Source organism: Monomorium pharaonis, chromosome 5 (assembly GCF_013373865.1).
Source record: "Monomorium pharaonis isolate MP-MQ-018 chromosome 5, ASM1337386v2, whole genome shotgun sequence".
NCBI classification, from domain to species: Eukaryota; Metazoa; Arthropoda; class Insecta; order Hymenoptera; family Formicidae; genus Monomorium; species Monomorium pharaonis.
This window is the reverse complement of record NC_050471.1, coordinates 17,440,912-17,456,601: the sequence shown is the minus strand read 5'-3', so window position 1 is coordinate 17,456,601 and position 15,690 is coordinate 17,440,912. Positions and strand designations below refer to the sequence as shown.

The following is a 15,690-nucleotide window of genomic DNA, read 5'->3' as shown; positions in this document are numbered from 1 at the left end:
TAATAATAATATTTTAATTTTAATTTTTTACTTAATTTTAATAAATAATTAGTAAACCTTTACACAAGGGAATTCAGCCTCAATGACCTTGGTCTTCAAAGTTTACCAAAAGGTTTACCAAGAAATTTAATAAAAATGAATTTCTTATGTATGTAGTATAATTTATATGTGTCGTAAGTATCACAGGCAATTATAATAATTAATCCTAATTATTATGCTTAAAAGTTAGTTTTAATTAGATTTTTGTAGCACCTGAAAGACCTTTCACGAAAATGATCAAGAATTTTGCCGCCCCCTAAAACCTGCCGCTTGGGGAAAATTTCATCTCCCCCCTCCCTCTTCTGCTATGCCACTTTTTTCTCCCACAACAAAAAATAAATTGGTTTTATTTTAAAAAAACATTATATTACTCGTCTCGATTGATCTTACATTGTTTCTTGTCAATTCAAAAATTACTCTTAAAAAAAGGTTAAAAAAGGCGCGAAGTGTGAATGTGCGTACGCAGGTGTTTTTAAAGAAAATGCCATTATATAAATCCAAGTATAATATTTTTATTTTACACTGCTCTTATTTTTTACATAATATACAATAAATGTAAATGTGTGAAATATTTTACTACAAAAACGTGGCGCTGCTGATACTAAACACACACACACACACACACACACACACACACACACACACACACACACACACACACACACACACGTACGCGCGCGTGCGCGCACATACACATACATTCAGATGCACGCACAAGAGAAAAAGAAAGAGAACTGGCAAATTATTCGGTTTAGCAGCACCAAGTTTTTGTAGTAAAATATTTATTTGTAATATTTGTATCAATCCCAATATCAATCTCTAGTTTGATGTGGGCTTAACAAAAAACCAAACTATGAATGCCATAAAAAATAATAAAAAACTAGATGTTTTATTTCGTATAAACATCCATTTTTATAGTTGGCGCATTTTCTTCATATCATACTTTTGTAGAGAAAAAAAATTTAAGGCGCTTGCCCGAGAGATGGCGTCACTGGATGTGACAGTGTAGCGCCAGCAGACACGCCATTGGCTAAGGCGGTCGGCCAACCAGCGCCCCTCATACCGCAACCTACGGCCGCATGATTTTAAGAACGCTTGAGTTCTAGTTCGGCCATCTTCCCTCTCTGGTTATCACGTTCTTCTCTCCCACGTTATTTTTATATGCTGATCTCACGTAAAACCAAAGATTGTTAGTTCGTTTTGACAATAAATATTTTATTACATTAGAGGATGAGTTCGTGGAGTCATTCTTAATCCCTACAACAGCTAGGTCGACTCCGGAGTATCGCCTCCTGGCGGAAGTGACGCGTCGAATGTGCGAAATTATACTAAAAAGCGTCGGAGCGGGACGAGCGAGTTCCGGATAGCGACCGGCGCCCGGGACCCGCCACTCTTGCTCGAACAGTGGTGGCGTTCGGCGACGGTCCCGCGTACGTCGTGATATTAGTCTAAGTTCGTAGTCTGTACCTGTGAATAAAGATACGCAAGGGCATTGCAATTCTAACTGCTGAGTCGGTTTATTTGTTCTATCCACTCCCACCATTAATCGGAACAAACACGCACGTCACACACACGCGCGCGCGCGCGCAATGCGCAAAATCTGCAGCATCTTCGTAGCATCGAGAAATGCTAATACTGGCGATAGTATAAACAGACTAAACTGCATAGATAATACTTTGATATATTATAACTGTGTCAAAAAAATCATACAGATTTTAATTTTTTTCAATTTGTATACAAAAGTTCGTATTTATAATAATTTTTATAAAGTTTACGAGAAAATTTCATTGCACCTCGTGCAGCGCATTAAAGTATAAAAATTTTTGAAGACAAAACACGTTATTTTTGAAGATGCCAAAAAAAGAAAAGGAGAAGATCAAAATCTGACAAATGCTCTTTAAAGTAAAAACTTTAAGCTTTAAAATAAAAAACTTTCTAATACGATAAGTTTTTGTGAAGTTACGATTATTTAAAGTTGAGTAAAATTTTGGTATAAATTTTTGTTACGTTAATTTTGTTGCTCAATATATAAACACAAAATAATCTTACTACAAACGATCTATTAGTTCATCCTTTACTTGAGTGCTTAATTTTTCTGAATTTTTTACTCTATAATTTGTTTTTTCAAAAAAGGCATTATGTATGAGCTATCCGCCCAGAGAACATTATGACGTCTTAAAGACGTCTAAAAGACGTCTTGTATTTCTATAAGACGTCTGATAAAACTATCAGAAAGACGTCTTTTAGACGTCTTTAAGACGTCTTATGACCCGATTTAAGACGTTTTTAAGACGTCTAAAAGACGTCTAATTTTTTTTATTTATGACGTTTTTGAGACGTCTTATATAAAAATTATTTTAGACATCCCTAGCAAAAAAATTTCTACAAAATTCTAAAAAACTACAAAAATTTACAAAAGTGTTCCAATTCTGGCATTTTTTTGTAGTTTTTACAGAAAAATGCTAAATTTGAAACACACTTTTGTAAATTTTTGTAGTTTTTTAGAATTTTGTAGAAAATTTTTCCGCCAAGGATTCCAAAAGCTAGGTTTATTATTTTTTATTTTTTATTATTTTAAACAAAATACTTTATATTGATATTTCATTATTTTTATTTTATTATTAAGATAAGTTTTTTTTATAAATAAAAAATTTTATATTATATATTTCAATTTTATTTCATGTTTTCGTGATTGGAAATTACAGAATTTTACAGAGATACTGGATTCAGTCACATATTTTACAACAACTTAAGCGCAACACTATTATCGTCCGGTTTATTAATTGTCAAAAACTGTTGTCAGAAATGTTGTCAGAAAGGTTAATTATTTCCAATAACAGTCTATACACGCGATACGTACGAGAGTTAAAAAGTTGTGTTGTATTAACGTATCCACACTCGGCTGCGTTACACAGCAAATCGGGACAAAACGTCCCAACACACACGCGATACGTGCAAGAGTTCAAAAATTGATACGGGATAAGCACGTCGATCGACTTGATCGCATCACACGGCAGATTTGGTTATGTGCGTCATTCGACGTCTTAAAAACGTCTTTCTCAGACGTCGTAAAGATGTCTAAATGGCGTCTCAAAGAATATGTCTTAAAAAAGACGTATTTTAGACGTCTTAAGAGAGACGTCTAAAATAAGACGATTTTAAGACGTCATAAAGACGTCTTTTGGTAAAGTCTCAAAGACGTCTCTTTTAAGACGTCTTAAAGATGTCTTTTAGACATGCGTGTTGTCTGGGCGTATCGTATAAGAAATCCGTTTCAACATTATATATTTCATTATAAAATATGAGTGTTCTTTAAAAGGTACTAGTGCTTATCCCAAGTTTGCATCTCCAACCGTTCTCGAAATATGCACTTAAGAACAAATCAGCTAGTGAATCAGCTGAACTAAAAATGATAAAAATTTATTAAGGATAAAAATATTGGACACAAAAATTATTAGGATTATAATCCGTTTTGATCGAAAGATAGCATCTTTAGTTATTTATGTTTTTATTGTGGCAGTCAGAACGCACGCTAGTGGATGACAGTCACAATAGCGCTTTTAATCCTCCAACGTTTTTTCCACACTTTAATTTCTCCAACCAGTGTCATTTTATGTCTAAGGTTAATTCGTGTCCAGTTTTTATACTGTTAATAGTTTCGAAAAAATTAACAAAAATTTTTATAACATTTTTATACTTTCAACTAAAAATTAATGTAATTATAATTTGGAAATTATTTGTTTAAATACTTTTTTATAACAATTATTTGTTGAAAAACGCACATTATCATTTGTTTTTTTTTAAATCGTAACTCATGAACCAGTGAATGAAATTTAAAGTTCGATGACGCAAATTAAAGCTAAAAATAGAGCGAATAAGAAAAAAACATAAGATACTGATTACTTAAATAGAAATACTTAATTTTGCGACATGAAGTTTAATTATTTTTAGATGATACAGTAAGAATTTTAGGTTGCGAGAAACAAATTTCTTCTAAATAACAAAGAACGAATTTGTATTTTTAAAATTACTTTTGAGAAAAAAGCTCGAAAAAAATCAAAATAAGCTCGAAAAAAGTTCCTCGAAACTTTCTTTGTCGCCCTTTGCGTTATTATATACCTCTGTGCAACGTCAAATGTTTTTAATGTCAAAAATATTAAAATAACGTTTAAATTATGCAGAAAAATAAATTTTTATGGAAAAATTACATTTATTTACACAAAACACTAACGTATCTCTCCAACCAGGGTCATTCGTGTCCGTACACGATTTTATTGTTTTGCCGTTTTAATACCAGCTGAGCTAGCGCTCTATTGTTTCTACATGAAGTACCTCACCACAATATCTTTTTTTAGGAGTGGGTAGGATTATCCTACGATCGTCGGTTCCCAGAACTAACGATTGTTAAAAATACGGAGGACATGAATGACCCTGGTTGGAGGAAAAGGATTAATAATAGGCGTGCATTATTCGCGCGCGCGAACGATTAGTATGATCACTCGCACGATGGCGACTTTATTGTGTATCAAATGTGAATCAACTTTTGGGAGATAAGAGAAGCTCGCCAAGAGCCTGATTTCAGAAGTCCCTTTTTATAACTCTCGTTACAGTAAGCCGTAGAAGAAATCAAGAGAAACTCTACATAAGATTGAGCTTTATAAACGAAACTATTAAGAGATTCTCATTTAGGCCTAAGAGGCCTTTATTAGGACAATCTTTGTTTTTGGCATCCAGCATCCTGAGGTATCCGGCTCGGCCATCTGTGACCTGCGGAGCGACGACCTGCGACGCTTGGTGATGACAGCAGCCAAGAAACATCGAATCTGAAAGTGCGTACAGTGACTGGCGTTCAAGAAGTATTACCGCCGTGGAGATTAATGGCTATATGCCTGCCACTACTCCGTTGTACTTTGCCTCTGACAGTGCTTTTAGCCCCGAAAAACCGATATATTTTACGGCCTGTGTCCGACATGGCCCGATGTGATCCGCCGAGTATTACCGCCCAACTTATTTCCTCGGTGGCACCATCTGGTGCCCCGCGTGCACCAGGGGATACAAACAAGCGAGTACGTTACCTATGACAGCAGTTCGCAGATATCTTTACTGTATCAAGAGCGTCTATTACAAGAAGAGCCGCATAGCTTTATATGCCATTCCCGATGCGCATGCCGACATCGTTGTCGCCGGAGAGATGAGAACGGGAATTCCGAAGTTTTAAAGAAGCCAGAGAGATCCTAAGACTTAGGATCTTAGGACATAAGACTTAGGACCTAAGTGATTAGCCAACGAGAATAACGAGGGAAACATCGATTTATTTCTGGACCTGGGCAAATAGTCGACGGAAGAATACTCCTAGGTTCTCAAGAACTGTAAACCGTCTTTTTCAGGACGACTGGAACGTTGATCTCTTATTCGAAGTATAGTAAAACATCTTCACACGTCGGTGGAGTCCTTAAAACGACTTCCAGCTAATCAGATCTTTCAACCGCCTAAATAACAAATACATTAACGCGAAATTCATATTTTGAATACGGAAAAAGATTAAGTACTAGATACAAGCTAGTAAGGTGTGCACGCCGGTTCTGAATGCCTTATAGACAAGCGCACTTAATTTTAATTTGTTTTTTTCAAAAATTACTTGTCTTATTTTTTAACATGAGGAATTATGTGTTTTTATGCACGAAAACTTTGGGGCATCCTGAATATTAGTAACAATAAATATAGTATTCATAATGTTAACTCTTACTTGGTACTATGGGGTCAATCTGACCTCGCCGAATTTATTTAATTAAAAAACTTGTCTTATATATTAAACCAAATGACATACTTTATAAAAAAAGACGAGAACATGAATATGTCAATAAATATGAATAATATTTGGATATTATTTTGTATCTGTATATTTTGAGTAATGAGCGGATATTTTCAAATATTCATGTATCATTAACTCTAAATCTAAACCTGTATATTTTTTTTTTCAAAGAATGTATTTTTTACCTTAAAAATTCAAACATATACCGATTGTCTTGTGCATACATAGGTAGACAAAATGTATGACATAGTAAATGCAAAGTATAAGCAGCTTTGTGAAATTCGTAAAATTGACAATAAAAACTTGGAAGTAACGGAAGCAGAGAAATCGGAAGAAGAATGGCAACCTAAGGGCAGAAGAATGATGCAATTGTACCTTACTGACGGAATTCAGAATATCACTGCAATAGAGTACATTCCAATGAAAAAAATAACTGTATGGTTTTCTCCATTTTTGCACATTTTTAACAAATGATTTAGCTAAATTATCAAATTACTAAAATAATTATTCCATAAGTGTTTCTTTTCATAGGGTACATTACTTCCTGGCTATAAGGTAATGATAATTGGACCAGTCGACTGCAGACGCGGTATTATTCTCCTAAAAGATAGCAACTATAAGGAAGTTGGTGGAGAAGTGGAATCTCTGTTGAAATCTAACGCGTTGGAGAATGTCTTGGCGAGAGCTCTGTGAGTCTTGGTCTTTTTTTTTTTCAATTTCCTTCGAGTTTAAATTATTTTTTATCTTTAATTTGTTTTACTATTTTAATTGTAAATCAGAGGAGAACCAGAAAATCCTGATCCATACAATGATAACGCACCATCCAAAATCATGAATCAGAATGGCCAAAACGCAGAACCTAATTCTAACAGCAGTTTCTTCGATGATGACTTTGAAGAAGCTGTTGATTTGGAAGCAATGACAGCCATCGAACGACGGAGACAGGACACCGAAACTATCCATAATACTACGTACGATTATAGACAAGTAAATAGGAAAGAAACGAATAAAATTGCAAAAGAAACATTGAAAGATACAGACTTTGAACCCTTAGAAGATTGGTGAGTACTAAAGTAAAAAAGAGATATATTATAATATAATAATAATGTAACATAATAATATAAAAATTTGAACAAATTTTAAAAACAAGTTTGTTTTACTGTAGATGTAGAGTAAAGGTACCTAATGTGGAATTTTGATTAAGTGTTAAAAATAAAAAAACTGAATTTTTCTGAATAAAACAAACATCACATTATGACAAAATTATTTAATTTATAGGTGATAGGAACAATTTATCAATATTGAAAAACCTTCAAATTATACTTAAAAAACAAGTGACAATCGTCGACTTGAAAAATATGGATCACCTAAGAAATGTATATCTTAAAACCACAAAAACTTTTTATATTAAAAACTTTTTATATTAAAAATGTTTTATTTAAAAGTATAAAGGAATAAATGTCTTTTATGTTTTTATATTTTTGCAATCAATCTTTTTCTTTATATGTAGGACATGGTTGAAGCACAGCATTTTTTTGTTTAAATTTCGTAGATGTGATAATTTTTCTATAAAAAAATGATTTATGCATCAAGATTTTGTACACCATGCACATTTGACTATTGCTAATGTACTACATAAATTACAAATTGCTGCACATTTCTTGAAACAGTAATCTACTGGATTCTCAAATTCAAGAGATTTTTCTGTTATGTAACCACTTTTATACTAAGAGTATTAATAAAATTTTTTAAGCGAGGGGAAGAGAACTGGTTATCAATTAGTGATTGGAGCTTAATAATGTTACTACGATGATTTAAATTTATGTCGTATAATCATATAAAACAACTGTCCGAAAAATATCTGATAAAATTTTTCCAATTTTTGATCACGAGTTTAACAGCAACACAGTCTTTTACTACTAAATGATGGAAAAACACTTCCTGGAACCATGTCTTTACAAGAGTAGATGATAAATTACCTGATTTTGAAGCATATGCAAGTACATTTTTAGCCTTGAATAGATTTTTCTCTACCCGCGGTCCAAAGAGTAACCGCAAAAACACACGTTTTTTCGCCCATTTTTTTCCCACTCGAATTTGAAATCTATGTGCCAATCAATTCTGTATGATGGGACATTAATCTCAGAAAAAAATTAAGTTGAGCATAGAGGTAGTTTTTGGAGATACGGGAGATTAAAATGACTAAATTCTTACTATTCTCAATAATGTCAATATAAGCACTGTATATACAAAAAAAAAGGTCAATACTTCTTTGATAACAGTGAGGATTTTACTAGAATTAGTCAAAATGGTTTTCTGACTTCTCCATCTCTGTTGTTTAGTATTTTAAGGGTTGTTTAATATTTAAAACTACTCTCAAAACAGTTTTTATTGAATTTCTTGAAAACAAATGCAGATACAAAAGAATGTTTTAGATAAAAGTTGGTTTGTCTTAAAATTCTGCACAAAAAAGGTCTCTTTCATTTTTTCGATAATACTAATCCTTTACTCGAAAATCGCAACTGAAAAGATATAGTTTCTGAAAATAACATTGCAATGTAAGCAGCGATTTTTTTAATATATGTATTTAATGTAAAAAAAAAATTTTAATAGAATTCTAATATACGTACACAAGGATAATTCTAATATAATGATTTTAATCTTTAAATTGACCTCCCGAATTTGTCAAAAAATTATTCCAAGATTCTTTAACATTTCCTCGAAACTTTTCCCAAAAACAATAACGTTATCTAAATAAACTAGGCAAATTTTTGACAAATACTCTTTAAAAACTTTTTTCATGAGACGCTCAAAAGTCGCGGGAGCATTACACAGACCAAAGGGCATGACGGTAAACTGCCACAGCCCCCTCCCGACAGAGAAAGCAGTTTTCTCACGATCTTCGGGACGGATCTTAATTTGCCAGTAACCGCTTTTCAAATCTAAGGTAGAGAACCAAACATTACCTGAGAGTCGAATATGTCATCAATCCTGGGTAGGGGATAGGAGTCTTTCTTAGTCACGGCATTTAACTTTCAGTAATCCACCTTATTGTCCTTTTTTCTGACCAAGCAGGAGAAATCCAGGGACTTTGAAACTTTTTTTTCAATTACGCCTTGTTCTTTCATCTCCTCAATTATTTTTTCCACCTTCCCCGCAAATGCAAAGGAATCCGTCGAAGCACCTGCTTAATTGGGGAAACATCCTGAACAATTAGAATGTTGAACAACATTACAATTTCCAGCAACGATTTTCTTTGAGAACACGTCACAAAATTTTTCAAGAAAATCAGAAAAACTTTTTTTGACTTTCGTCAAGATTGGACGAATTTTTAAGAATGAGTTTCTCCAAGACGGAAGGAATCTTTCCCGCTGACGTTTCCATACGAGCAATCTTCCTTACTTCGGGAACAGAATCGAAGAAAATAGCATCAAAAATATTCCCCAAATTTATCTTTTCAAGAAAATCGGCACCAAGTAAACAATCATCACGTATATCGGCCACAATAAAAAGAATTTTCAATGAAAACTTCCCAATCTGAACTAGAGCCACTACCCTCCTCTTGAAAGGAACTGTCCCCGGTAGGGTATCTCAAAATACAACTTCCGGTTTTCAAAGAAAAACTTTTCCCTTCGACAAATTTTTCGTTAACCACTGAAACGTCAGAGTCCGGATCTATTTTAAAGGAACAAAATCTTCCGTTCAATTTCCCTTTATATACAAATTTTTTCTTATTACTAACATAAACATGATTATCATGAAAAACGTCAGCTTTTTCAACAAAATGGCCATTGGAGCTTTCACCCCCAAAGTCGAACTCGCTCCGGGAAGATTGACTAAGCCGAGTTTCCCCCCTTCTCGGGACAATCCGCGCGGCAATGCCCCGTCTTCCTGCATGTCCAACACTCGCGCGAATCAGCTGCGGTCCTCGGTCCACACCAGCCTTTCCCTCTCTTAACAACCTTTTCCTCCCCCGAATCCTTTTCGTCCTGCGCGCTTTCCTCTTTCTTTCTCTCGAAATTGTTCTTAAATCCGAAATAAAATCTTTTTCCGTTCCCAGGATTTTCTTCCTGAATAATTTTAACAGCCTTGGCTCTTTCGATTGCCAATTTAACGAGAAAACCCTTTCAAGTTGAAGAATCCTCCTCATAAAGTTATCAGAAAGAGCGGACACGAACTGTGCGCAAGCAATTTTCTCCCGGACCGAAAAAGGTAAGCTAAACGCGAAAGCCGCTAGAGCTCGGCCCCAAAAGAAGCGAAATCCTTCCTGTATCTTTGCTTACGACTAGTGAAAAGTGAATAATAATTCTGCATAAGCTGATTTTCCCCGAAACACACTTCCAATTTCGACTTTAATTCCTCGTAATTTATCTCCTCCAGATTTTCGATAAATTCTAAGACCGCGCGCGCCTTTCCCCTCAAACTAGCGGCGAGAACAATTAGAGAAAACAGAGGGACTTTCGCAGCGGAACACTCCCGTCGAAAACGTTGGGCTTCATCTTCAGGCCGAAACCCGAGGGCCTATGACTCCCCCCGCGCACGCGCCCGCGCTATTTCCAGCTGCACTCTCCGACGCACGCTCGCTCCGCTAGACGCGTCCTCCCCCACGGCTCTATTATAATTGGCTGTAACCGGCGGAGTTCCTCTTTGTGACGACGCCAAAAGAGCCTTCAGCGTCGCCGACTCCTGCTCCAAGCCCCGAGCGTCTGTGCGGGCGTGCTTTTCAGCAGCTGGAGCGTGGGAAAGGGTCACGACAGGGGAGGAATTATCTTCCTTTCTCTCTCGCACTCTAACTCCGCGCACAAGTCACCAAAACTGGCGTGCGCTACGCAGGATCCGACGAACGGATCCCGGACGAGCTCCCAAAATGTTACACGCGCGCAGCGAAAAGGAATAAGACACTTTTTAACTTAAAATGTACAATTTTATTTCAAATCAAAGAATACACGTCAATGTCAGCGCAAGTCCGAGATTCAATTCGTTTATCGGCGTTGTCAAACCGTAGACAGCTGACAACGCTTTTCACGGAAAATCAATATATCGATCGGTCAGAACAGCTGACCGATCAAACAGGCAGGGGCGTAACAATATTTATGTTAAAATTTATGCAAATTTTTTTCTAATAAGCAAATTAAAAAATTTTATACATGTTAAGTACTATTTTATCATATTATTAATAACTTGATCATTCTAAAATATAAATTGTAAAAATAAGATACATACAAGAAATGGAGAACAAAAGTTTATTAAACAGCAGTAAATACACGCTTGTATTGTTTAATTTATAGGAGTATACCACAAAACTAAATTATTGTAAGAGAATTATAAAAATTTTAGAAGGTCAATGATTCAATTTTGAAATAAGACATATTAATAATTTGTCATTATTTATTTACGATACTAACGTTACAATACGCAACTTTAAAAATTTATATTTGGCAGCATGAATACAGATAGAATATAATATGAATTTTTTGATAGAAAAAAAGAAGAATATTATGAAGAAAAATTTAACTAAAGATAACAAGAGAAAGAAAAAGAAAACACAAAAGAGAATTGATAAAAAAAATAGAAAGAGGAAGTAAGAGGAAAAGAAAGAAACAAATAAGAAGGAAGAAATAAGGAGACATATTAGGTAATAACAAAATGGGGAATAATATTTGGGGAATAAACATTGTGTAATAATATTTATATACGTATGTATATGCATATTAGCCTGTATGTATTCATGTGTGTGTGTGTGTGTGCGTGCGTGCGTGCGTGTGCGTGTGTAGTTTTTTATGTAATAATACGAAAAGTATGCTTTTTTTATTAAGTAATTTATATTGTATATATTTTCATATTTTATAATTTTAGATTTCTTTCTATATTACTTATTACATCTCTTATAATTATAATTTTAAAGACTGTTGAGAAAGTTAAAGTGATAAAGTCTGCAACTAACAAGAATAATAATAAGAAAAATAGGGGAAGAAAAAATAATAAATAACATTCAAGAAAAAAGATTGAAGATAGACAAGAAAATATAAAAAGTTTTACTACATAATAGAAACATGTAAGAATTAAGACAGAAATTAGAAGAAATAATAGAAAAACCAGAGAGGACGAAACTAATAATAGGAGGAGACTTTAATGTAAGAATTGGCTTTAGGGACAACTTATATGAAGAAGGAAAAACAGATAAAGAATCTCAAAAGACAATACAATTAATAATGAAGAAAAGATTTTCTTGGAAATGGTGGAACAAAAAGAATGGAACATTTTTAATGGAAATGTAGAAGGGAACAAAGATGGAGAATTTATATATGTAAAAGCAAAAGGTAATTTAGTAATTGATTATATAGTGACAAATTTAAAGGCGAGAAATTAAACCAAAAATTTCAAGGTAGGAAAAAGAATAGAATCAGACCATCTCCCTGTGATCGTCGAATTATATTAAAAGAAAATAGGAGAAAAGAAAATATAAGAAGAGAGATGGAGGGAGAGAAGAATATAGACGGAAGATGGAAAGACCCAATATATAGAAATTAAAATAATAAATTTTGACAAAGAAAAAGTTAATGGAAAATATAATGAAAGATGTAATGGAAAAGATTACAAAAAATAAACAACGCAATCACAAAGAAGAAAATTTTGATTAAAAAGTGCAAAATAAGATACAGTAGATGGTGGGACAAAGATTATACAAATAAAAAAGTGGAAGTAAGAAAAGCGTTAAGAAGACGAAAAAAGAGGAGTATAGAAATGTCTATGCAGAGAAAAAAGAATACTACAAGGATAGTAGAAGAAAAGATCACATGAATAAAAAAGAAAAGTCAAGCATGAGCTTGTATTAATAGAAAAAGAAAGAAAAAAAAGGAATTGCAACAGAAATAAATATAGAAAAATGGAGAAAATATTTTAAGGATCTATTGGATGGAGAAGACACATGTACAAAAGCGCGAAAGGAAGAGCAAGAAGCGGAACCGAAAGATAGCCAAATAAACAAAGCCAAAGTAAAGAAGCAATCGACAGGTTAAAGAAAAGTATGCAGCAAGAGAAGATAAAGTCGAAAATAAAGCTCTGGATATACGGAAACCCAAAGTTCGTCGGAAGATTAACAGAAATAATTAACAAAATGTGACGTGGAGACGGACTACCAGAGCGATGGGAAGAAAGAGTGATAGCGCCAAAAAAGGAGATCGAAAGAATATTAAAAACTACAAAGGAATAAAACGCACCGTATAAAATATATACAATGATACTGTATAGAGAAAAAACTTAAGGACGAAATAAAGAGTAAAAACACAATACCAAAAACATAGATAGGATTTAGAAATAAAAGAAGTACAATAGATAACATCTTTATTATGAATTACACACTAAACCGATAAATAAAGAAAAAAGGGAGACACTTTGTGCGCGCGCGCGCGAGCTTAAATCTCGCTCACACGATTCATATTCACGAGAATGGCTCGCGCTCCGAATGGTGCGCTGAGGAACGCAGGGTCATAGCAGGTTGAGAGAGAGAGAGAGAGAGAGAGAGAGAGAGAGAGAGAGAGAGGGGGGGGGGATGTCCTCACACACATCACGTGTACACGGGGTGGTCGCAATGTTCGAGCACGGCGTGATACGCTTTTCGAGCGTTTACAGAGATGGTCCGTGGCGGAACCTACGGTAGCTGAAACACGGCGCGATACGCCTTTTCGCGTATATCACACGAATGTCTGCTATGGAACTGGAGACGGCCGAGCGCGCGGTGCGATACGCCTTCCGGCGTACAACCCAAGATGTCCGCTGCAGGATTAGAGACGGCCGATCACGTGGCGTAATACGCTTTTGCGTATATTACAAGAATGTTGATTTCGGGACTAGATTCAGCCGTAGCACGGCGCGATACGCTGATTAGCGTATAATATGAGATGTCCGTTTTGGACTAGAGACGGCCGAAGCACGGCGTGATACGCGGTTGCGTATTTCACAAGAATGTCCGCTGCGGGACTAGAACTATATACGGCTGAACGCGGCGCAGCACGCGAATTTCGCGTGTATTACAGGATTTCCGATGCCGGGCGATGTACGACCGAACACGCGGCGCGGTACGCTTTCACGTAATGCAAAAATGCCCACAGCGGGCGTAAAAAAATGCTCAATTACAACACGGGATGCGATATGCAATATAGAGGACCGACGTCGCGCATCCGTACTTTTCGTTTTGCTGACTCGTAAAGAAAACGGAAGTCCTCGTCCTGCTTGCGTCAGCAGGATGTCGGAGCAGAATCGATTTCCAATTGGCTCGCGTCACGCGTCGAAACGTGACGCGACGCTTGTTGATTGGGTTTCGCGATTCCGTAGTTCCGCGAGCGCCACGGGCGCTTTATCGATTCTCACGCTAGATCCGGGTAGGTCCGGCAGGTGCTGCCGCGAACGATTTCTGTCGAGCCGAATTATGGTTAGGGGCGCAACGAGTTCCCTATTTGCGCTGCCTCCTTGGGCAATTTTTATTTTGCTTGCGGTGGGACTTATTCCCGAACACACTTATGTGCCTTTGTTGCAGATCTGAGCGCGGCTTTTGATAGCATAAACAAAGACAAATTGAAGCAGATAATACAAGAATACGATATAACACAATCAACAGAAAGGAACAGAATTACTTTACAGGGGAACGAAAAATGTAGTTAGAATAGATGAAAATATATCAGAAGGGTTTTAGACGACGAAAGTAGACATTCTTGTGCCCACTGAGTCCGACGTTATTTACGTTATACATGGCAAACTTGGAAGAACATATAAAAGGAGAACAAGCAGAGGAATCGTGATAAGTAGGGAAAAAATGGGATCACCAGCTTATGCGGATGATGAAGTATTAATAGCGAAAGGCTCTAAGAAATTGAAAGAGATTATAAATAGATTTCTCAAATCATATTTTGAGAAAAAAAGAGCTAAATTTAAATATAGAAAAATCAAAAGTTTTAGTGTTCACAAAAGGTAATGGAAAGAAAAATTTTAAAAATGGAAGTGGTGAAATAAAAAAATCAAAGAAGTTAAATGATTTAAATATTTAGGGTATTATTTAAAAGAAACGGAGAGACACACATAAGAAAGACAGTTAAAAAAGAAAGGATCCAATGAAATAAGCATGAGGAATAGGTAAAAGTAAGAAAAAATATAATTTAAATGAAAATTTGAAAATTGTTTCAAAAGAGGACTAGGAATGTTCCACAGTTTAATAAAAAATATTTTACTGTTGCAACTAAAATTTAGGCTGAAAAGAAATAAAAGTTGAGAGAATTCAAAAGAAGTAAATCAGATCAACTTTAGGTTTAGATTTTAACACTCCGATATATAGCACTAAAGAAGACAAAACAAAGTAAGGATAAAAGTTGGAAAAAGAGTGAGAGATGAAATATGAAGAAAAGAAAAAAAAGAGTAAAGGAGAATAAGATAATTCTAGAATGTTGAAGAGAAATTAAAGGAAAGAAGGAAAAAAGGATCAAAGTAAGATAAGAATGAAATAAGATAATTATAGGTTAAAGTTAGTAAATGTTCAGGAAATAGATAGGCTAAGACTAGAAGAGTAGGAGAGCCGAAGGGTTAGAAAAGATAAACAGAGAACAAAAACAAGAAGGATATGAAAAAATAATGTGGGTAAAATATATTGGACTGTACAAAGAAATAAAAATAGATGAGGAGCCTTTGTATATTTTAGTGAGGTATAAAGATAGAGATCGGTCAATGACAGCGAGATTTAAGTGCGGAAACGAGGCATTAGGGAATAGATATTGGAAAAAAAAAGAAGTGTAGGTTATGCAATTTAAAAGTAGAGACTTTAGAACACTTATTAGAAGAATTTAGAGAAT

At 35.0% G+C, this 15,690-nt stretch overlaps 1 protein-coding gene across 4 annotated transcripts in view; it reads left to right on the top strand.

Annotated features, from left to right (window-relative positions):
* Positions 1-15,690, top strand: part of LOC105837419 (recQ-mediated genome instability protein 1) — a 123,998-nt gene that overhangs the window by 29,527 nt on the left and 78,781 nt on the right. For all 4 annotated transcript variants that reach the window (XM_036286647.1, XM_036286649.1, XM_036286648.1 and 1 more), the window contains exons 3-5: positions 6,080-6,286; positions 6,383-6,540; positions 6,631-6,912. In XM_036286647.1, the coding sequence (XP_036142540.1) occupies positions 6,080-6,286; positions 6,383-6,540; positions 6,631-6,912 (647 nt within the window). The remainder of the gene's footprint in view (positions 1-6,079; positions 6,287-6,382; positions 6,541-6,630; positions 6,913-15,690) is intronic.